Source organism: Acartia tonsa, chromosome 5 (assembly GCF_053477335.1).
Source record: "Acartia tonsa isolate MP-2025a chromosome 5, ASM5347733v1, whole genome shotgun sequence".
In the NCBI taxonomy this organism is placed as follows: domain Eukaryota; kingdom Metazoa; phylum Arthropoda; class Copepoda; order Calanoida; family Acartiidae; genus Acartia; species Acartia tonsa.
The window spans coordinates 889057-897500 of record NC_137264.1 but is presented as its reverse complement, the minus strand read 5'-3'; the positions used below and the strand labels follow the sequence as shown (position 1 = coordinate 897500).

The 8444-nt window shown below is 29.5% G+C and overlaps 2 protein-coding genes and 1 long non-coding RNA gene across 3 annotated transcripts; all 3 read left to right on the top strand.

The window, feature by feature from the left end:
* Positions 1-1719: 1719 nt before the first annotated feature.
* LOC145320117 (uncharacterized) lies at positions 1720-4734 on the top strand. Its single transcript, XM_080162558.1, has 7 exons — positions 1720-1837; positions 2135-2214; positions 2751-2840; positions 3116-3230; positions 3748-3828; positions 4007-4056; positions 4352-4734. The coding sequence occupies exons 1-7, from the start codon at positions 1793-1795 to the stop codon at positions 4521-4523; spliced, it is 633 nt and encodes a 210-aa protein (XP_080018684.1). The 5' UTR covers positions 1720-1792; the 3' UTR covers positions 4524-4734.
* A 198-nt stretch (positions 4735-4932) lies between these two features.
* LOC145318484 (prolyl 4-hydroxylase subunit alpha-2-like) lies at positions 4933-7507 on the top strand. The gene is made up of 3 exons (XM_080159751.1): positions 4933-5346; positions 5496-6330; positions 6462-7507. Exons 1-3 carry the CDS (start codon positions 4956-4958, stop codon positions 6721-6723), a joined length of 1488 nt encoding a protein of 495 aa, XP_080015877.1. The 5' UTR covers positions 4933-4955; the 3' UTR covers positions 6724-7507.
* Positions 7508-7626: 119 nt separating this feature from the next.
* On the top strand, positions 7627-8307 carry LOC145318485 (uncharacterized). The gene is made up of 3 exons (XR_013879355.1): positions 7627-7750; positions 7861-7937; positions 8211-8307. It is a non-coding gene; the product is annotated as an uncharacterized LOC145318485 (long non-coding RNA).
* Positions 8308-8444: the final 137 nt, after the last annotated feature.

The window sequence follows — 8444 nt, the reverse complement described above, 5'->3', positions numbered from 1 at the left end:
ATCCTGTATTTAAGCAGGTTTTTTTTTTTACAAATTTACTTACAATTTGTTTCAATTTTTACACATTTATATTCTGATTATTCAGTTATTACAAGTGTTAATGTTCGTTTGTCCTAACGTTTCAGAGCTTTGCTTTTATGATGTTGTCATCCTTGTTTAAGCAATGTTTAAGGTGAATCGTATAAGTCAGGTCCTAAAAATATAAGCATATTCCTAAACGGAATTGTTTGATTTTAGAGCTTTGCTTTTATAGATGTTGTCATCCTCGTTTTTTCTATAATTTGATTAAATCGTGTGACACATATAAGAATAAAGGTTGCTAATTATGTGTGAATTGATTCTACTTTTAACAAGGATGACAACGTCCATAAAAGTTGGATGGAGATTGAAAGAACTTTTGTTAAAATTAAGAATTGGTTATTGGAGAACAACTCACGAAATCTTTCAAACTTATTTTAAATTTTTTAGATTTTTTTGTTTGTATAATGATTGACAGACCGACGGTAAAAGATAATTACTAACTCGAAAGATATGGGGAAACATGTAAACAACAATGGGAAATTTAATTTAATTTCATTTTCTCCAAAAATTTTGAAAATGGGACCAAAAACTCAGAGCCATGGATGTTTCGACGAAGCCCTATCTGTACCACTTTTGATTCATGTGACGTCATAAAATGAGGGAGATGAGAGGAGAAGTGGGAAAGGAAACCCCTAAAAAAGAGATGGAGAATACTACGCCAAAAGTGGTGCTAAAGTTGTACAGATTGGGCTTCGTCGGATGTTTCTATTTAATTAAGCTCTTTAATTATAGTAATTTAAAAAAAAAGTTTTAGTCATATAAATTGAATAGGATCCAAGAAAAATCATGTCCCCCCTCCCCCACTTTATGACGGACGGACATTTTGAATTATAGAGTAGCTTTTCTTCTAAAAAAAACATTGTCATTTGTGATAAAATATTTTTAAAAGAAAATCGAGGGAAATTTTAGTCGAAAAATGTGATTTCCTTTAGAATTTTTTTAAAATCTGCAAATCAGTAAACTTTTGTATATCCTTCATTTAAAGCCGATATGGTTCTCCTCTTCATTTAAGTGAAGCTTTTTTTTTGCCCCTGAGAAGTTATAATACTTTTTTACTTTAAAACTGAAATAGAAAGTTAAGGTTCGACTAAAGTGTGAATGTTTCTAAACATATTGTTCACAAGAAATTTAACGAAAAACAAGGATGACAATATCCATAAAAGCGAAGCTCTGAAATGGAAGGCAAACAAATATTACCACATGTCAAGTGTCAGAACTGAAAAAGGAAAATTGATACTAAGTTTAAACAAATTTGTAAAAAAAAACTGCTTAAATAAGTGATACTGTTTAAGGACACACTTACATTTTTAGGACTTGATTAAAGAGATGCTTCGCTTATAACATTGTACCTTTTGTGAATCAGAATTCCAAAAATCAGATGATTATCCAATCAAAGTACACACAAATTTGTTGTCAAAAAAGTAAAAAAAAATAAGCTTGTATTTAATGACTTTATGGTAACGATTATAGAGTTGCAGCGCTTTCTATGTCGTAGCTAACTGTTATAGGAATCATCCTTTCAAGTTTTAAATAGATAGGACAATTCCAACCTGTTTAAATTAATGAAAAAAGCTAATCTTTACGGATGGACGGACGGACGTACTGACCTACCCTGATTATATATTTTATCTATTTCTTTGCTGAAATGTTACATTCTAGTTTCAAATTTCAGACAATATATATTTACAAAGCAATGCAAAATTAATCAAGGATGTCAAATTATTTCCTGAGGACAATTTCATTTCCTTTTCTTTTGGTAAGTTTGATAAATTTTAAAAGCAAAGATTTTCTATAATTAGGGTCTGTACGTTCGTCCATACGTCACGATTAGCTTAGTTGTTTGTTAATTTGGGCATGTCCTGATTGTCCTACTGATTTCCTGGATGATTCTTGTAAAAATTAGGTACAATTTAGAAACCGTTTAAAAACTCTTTAATCTTTTCTAGAAAAAGAATCATGAATTTAAACAATTTTGCAACATTTTCATGAACAAGGGGCACCTAGGGGCGTTTTCGGTGCTAGTATTATTTAAATTGTAGGTATCTTGTTTCAGTTGCAAGTGACCCTGCAACATAACCCTGATCTCCTGTTTAATCCGACTAAAAATGCCATTTATGCTGGAGGAATGATCAGGTAATGATTTTTAAAACTGTAAGATCTAGTGCAGTTTATGGTTAAATATCAACAACAAAGGCTATTAACGGACAAAGTAGATTTTGCTTGGAAAGAATTTCAACTAACAAAAAGAAGGCTTACTAATAATCTGGAATATCTCAACAATGCACAGTTATCTCACATTGATCAAAATACGCAAAAAAAAGATCTTTTTTACAAAAATTTTCTTCAGTGAAGCTTTCCTTGTGCATCATTGTATCTTGGTCATTCCAGATTATGTATAGGTCTTCTTGCATGACGTGTACATTCAGATATTTGGCAGCTAGCAGCCTTTGAAGCTCGCAGATTTTTGGAGATAATCGTTACCGTTTTACCGTTTTACCGCGAACTTTACTAGATCCAATCTTAACAGTCATTACTATATCAAATTCTTAAAACTGCTGTTATAAGACAAAATACTTTAATATCAAATATGAATAAATTTTGAAATAAATGTGTTTAACAAATTCATGAAACAAGCAAATTTATTAAACTTATTCTAACATGTAATTTAGAATAAGATCTGTATATTCTGATTGTTGGCTGGATTTGAAAACTAATATATACCCTGGGCACTATCCAGATGGTAGTGTTTGTGGTACAAGGTACACTTTCATTAATTAATCTCTTGTATTTCAAAATTATTTTTATGGGCTGTCTATTACTCTAGTCCCCAAAGTCTTATAACAACAATTTTTATCCATTTGCTTAACAACTTTGGGGTCTTTTATGTAATTTTGATTGATTGGTTTATTGAAATAAGTGTCAAAATTTTTTAACCACTATTTTGAATCTACAGAAGGGGTGATTTCATCTAATCTCTTTAGATACCAGATTACAGAACAACATAAAATAATGTAGATCTACTTTTATGTTTTAGTTATATAGGTGGTTGTACTCCAGTGTATCCTGAGAAGTTAAATCCATATTTAAATAAAGACCTCAAGACTTTTGCCGATTTCTTTACATATGAACCGGATGGTCCTTTATTTGAGGTAAATTCATAAAAGAAAGTTATTAGCTATTGAATGTAACATATTAAAGATGCCTTTCCAAAGATATTAAATGAATTTTTTTTTAATAATTTGAGACAAACTAAAATTATAAATTATAAGATCAATTTGGGGTTAACTAAACTAGTATTGATTTTATGGTTCTATGATGTAAATCATTTATGGAAAGTTGTCTATATTATGATACAATGCAATAAGTAACTATATAATGAATACAGGAAAATAAAGTGTGGATTTATAAATTTACTTTTTGAACATGATTTAAAGTTTAGATTCTAAGTTAATAATAATTTTCTTATTCTTTGGCTTAACAACTTTGGAGACTTTAGTGAATTTTGATTTGTTGGTTCATTAATTTGAGTGTTCAAACATTTCAACCACTAATACTAATCTACCAAAGGGGTAATTTATAATAATAACAATTATATTGTATATTTGGTGTATCATCAGTGATAATTTGATTTTTCAGCCATTGTTATATCCCTTTAGATTATTGTAGGTTTTGCCTCCTGGCCAGGAGGACAACAAACTAAATCCAGGTTTTGATGATGAGTTTTTCTCAAACAATTCTATTATTCAGGAATGTTCTTTTATGTTATAGATCTCATGTTATAAGTTGTTGAATTGTCTTACATTGCCTTTAAGAACATTTTTCTATTTTCAATACAGTTTTACAAGACTTGTGTAACTTCAGAATTCAGTTTAAAATATATATATCAATTTTTAAAGACATTTTAATAAAGAGCATAATGCCTTAGTTAGTGATGGACAAAGCTGATTTTACAAGGCTGGAAGTCAGAAACTTTAGGTATATATATTATATATATAACTTATACTTCAATATAAGAAATTGGCTGCTAAAAGATCTTGCTAAATGCAGGACTTATCATGTTGTTTATTACAGTGAAAATTTATAAAGTTCTCAGAAAGGTTTTAACTACTTTTGGGAGAAAGGCTCCAAAGTCCAAAAACAAACACCCCAGGAAAATATACTGCCTGTTAAAAATTTAAGTTTAGTGTTCTACACTAAATATCTCATTCTAGGCTACAATTTTAGGAAATTTTAGGAAATTTTCGAATAATTTTAGTATGTAATTGTATAGAGCTCCAGTCCAAAAGTCTTTATATCAAATATCTTCTGAATACGATGAAACTTACATGAAAAAAGAAGCAAATTGGAGGGTTATTATCATACAAGATCCTAGTCATAATTTCACACAAGGAAATGGAGATATTTGGAGACCTGGACAAAAATTTCAGGATAGTTTCAAATGAAAACATTTCCATAATCAAAAATGAGATTATATATTATTGCTTTTATATAGTTTTTTAGCTTTTGATCTTTGATTTTGCACAACTGAGCTTTTTTTCTTTATTTTGGAAATTATTTGAAACTAAAAATTAAATACAGTTATTTAATGTGGATAAGCAGTCATACCTAGGAGTGACTGGCAATCTTATGCCTGACTATCTTGTTTCTAGCTTGAAGGAATAATTGTATTATAAACTGTTTGTCTATGAGTCTTTCATTTCAGTAGTTTAATAGAGGAAATACTAGTAAATATCTTGAGTTTCACCAATTTACTCATCACACTAGTTGTCTTCAAAAGAAATTGATGTTGGAAATATTAACTCTTTGAATCTAAATTAGGTTTATATAATACAATTATTAAATATTAGGAAATAGGTGGCTACCCTGCTACAAATATGACTGATAGTGAATATATGAAAACATTGTGGACTGTTGATAAAATCAGAATGAGAGTTGATTATGAAACAAGTGATGAGGAATCATTTAGAATGTTTAATGGAGATGGAAAAGATATCTACAATCACAAATCTATTAATCTCATCCTTAGTTTCCAGGATATCCAAATATGTTATGCCAAAGAACTTAACATTGTTACAGAGATTTTAAATACTGAAGATATTGATGATTTCATGAAATTATTAGATATACATGAAATTGAGTTAAATACTATTAAACAAAGTGATATGAATCATCCAGTGGATATTTTCAACTTGTATAAGAGGTTGTCCATTTTTTGGAAAGAAGCTCAACAAATATTAAAAAATGAAAATTTAAGAAGATTGTTAGGTGAGTCATATTTTTCAAATTCCATCTATTTAATTAAAGTAGAAAAAAATAACAAATCACTAAGTTTCTAAGCATCTTCATTTTACAAAACATTGTCTTCTTTAAAGATAGCTTAATATCTAATTTCAATCCCATGTCTTATATTTCAGACAATTTTCTAGAAGCTTTTCACCAAGACTGGAAATTCTATGGTAGGATGAGTGCTGTTGGTTTGTTGAATATTCAGATGTATCATGATCTGGACCCTAGAGATATCATTAATGGAGTTATTAAATATGGAGACAAAATATATAAATCCAAATCAAAATTAACACTGGATGATGTAAAACTGATTGCCAATGCAGCTAAGCAAGATAACAAGCTTGATGTATATGTAAGATGGCTGAGGTCAGTACCTGGGTTACACAATGAATATCAAATAGCTGCAGAAGAACATGATCTTGCTCTTGCTAATTGGGAGGAGACCTTAGTAAATGGAGTCAGAACTCTCACTTATCCAATTAATGGAAATGCTTCTGAAGCTGCCAAAGGCTTCAGAAATATATTTGAGCAGCAAATGAATAATGTCTGTAGAAATCCAGAGATACTTCACACATGTAAATATTATTTTCAATTTCAAAATATTCAAAACCTTTGTAAGGAGCCTGGTCACAGTTCCGCTCCTAGACCAGAAAATATTTGTTTAAACATCAATTACCTGGATCCATATCTAAAACTTGGCCCATTTAGACTAGAACATCTTAATACTGAGCCTGTTGTTGAAGTATTTCACAATATCATCTATGAAGATGAGATTCAGTGGATAAAAGATATGTCTTTGGAGTACATGGCAACAGCTTATCTTATTGGATCAAGAGAAGAAGTAGAAGATCCTGGAAATTTGAGAGCTAAACAAGCATATTTTGCTACTACTGGTCAGTGGAAGATGCTAAGTAATCGTCTTGAATTAGCAACAACATTAAAAATACATAATCCAAATTACAGGTATATTTATTATTTTAAAGAGATTAGGAGACTTATCAGAGTTTCTCAATCTTAACATCTTCAGGGAAATTACCCTAATACATTCTTATCAGAAAGATTACCTTCTTGCTAATTTATTTTAACTATTTGAGGTATGATTCTGAAAATTTTCAAGTGGTTAACTTTGGAATGGGTGGTATCACTGAGATACATCTTGATGAGGCAGAACTACCACATTCTTCTGCTTTCCACACAGGAGGAGGATTTTTCGCTACCAATATTTTGTATCTGTCCAATAATATTGCTGGAGGGAAGACATTGTTTCCAGATGCAGGAATTGGTGTTTACCCAGAAGCTGGAGCTATGCTTTTCTTTTCTAGCAAGGAATATCATCTAAAAATTAGCAAAGAATAATGCATAAAGCACAATTGTCAAACGTATTTTTTTCAGATTATCTATTTGTCAAATGCACAAAAGGCCTACCATAACATTCAAAGTTAATTTATGCTAGAAACTTGATTTTTAGATGATAACTTGACGCTTCAGACCACTACAATGAATGCAGACTATAGAATGAGCCATCTAGGAATGTTTAGTAAAACAAAATCAAACATACATTTTTCAGTATATTTACTTTTAAGATTATTCATATATATATATATTATCCAATTAAGCTTCCAATTAAACAATTATAACAAATTATTCAGCCTTTTTAGCAGTAAACTTGTAATACTTAAATCAATCTTGTTTTAATTAATTTTACTGAATTTACAACAGGGTGTCCTGCTGCTTATGGAAACAAATTCATCACCAACAAACTAGTGAGAATAGTTGAGAATATGAACAGATTTCCTTGCTATGCTGATCTTAATAACAAGTTATTTCCACCAAATCATTATCACATTAGCTATGATAATATTCTCTATCAAAAAGATATTTTAACTTCTTGAAACCTTTGAAAGCATATGTACTAGTCTAAAAAACAAAATCATTTCAACATTCTGAACTCTGTGATTTTTTGTGATTACATAAAGAAAACTAAAAAGACATATAATTTTTCAATTCATCCTATACATACTTCTTTAGAATTTTGTGTCCACTCCAAATGTTTATAACACAATACAACAGATACAAAAATTTCTATTTTACAGATAGTTTCAAAATGACACAAATGCTTAAACTTTTTACAAGGAATAACAAAATTAATACCCTTTTAAGTTATAGAACAAAGTTTTATTTTCAAAAGTAAATGAAATAACAACAAACAAATTTATAGATAAACAAAAACATATTATCCCAAATTGAAGAATATTTTACAAAATTTTGTTAATTTTTGCTTTAGATTTTTGTTCATCATACATTTTCAAAATATGTGTAAAGGAATGAAGGAAAGTTTTGAGTGTAATTTAAATCAAATACAAAATCCAAATCAAGAATTTAGGTAATTATAAAAAAGGTAACTACTTCCTATAGTAGCATGAATTTAAATCCAAGCAAGTTTAATAATTTAAATGCTTTGTTAACAATGGATTCCATATGTATTTCACCTAGGAAAGTCTTTGAAGATTGGAAGCATACAATCAAAGAAATGAACATATCAAAGTTATCAATCGATAATGAAACAAAAGGTAACTGAGCAGAGCATAGCTACTTTTTGACTACAAATATCTGTCAACAACTGATTTATTTGGTTCCCTCTTCACTTAACGATTAGCATTTACTTTAAAAAGTACATCATCAGTCAGCTTTTTAAATCTTCCCTTTAAAAGAATCTGAAAGATAAATTTCATTGAGATTTTTTCTCTCCTCCCCCACAGTCATTAATGTACCTTAAAAATCAATATTTATGAATTAATAGTGTAATTTATGGGTGCCATTATAAGTGAATTTTTATACTTTAGGTAAAGATAGTTTCCAGAAATCATGCTTCCTACACAAATGTTTCACTGATCTTTCAACAATAAGGTCAGATGAGGTAATTAAATAGATTATTATATGATAGAAAAAATAATATTTACAGCAAAAATAATTTGAAATTTGGGGTATAGTCCCTTTTGTGGCAACGTCCCTTATGGAGCGGTTCATCGTATTTTGAAAATGGGTTTTGGTAGGTTATTTTAGGTTAGGTTAGGTGA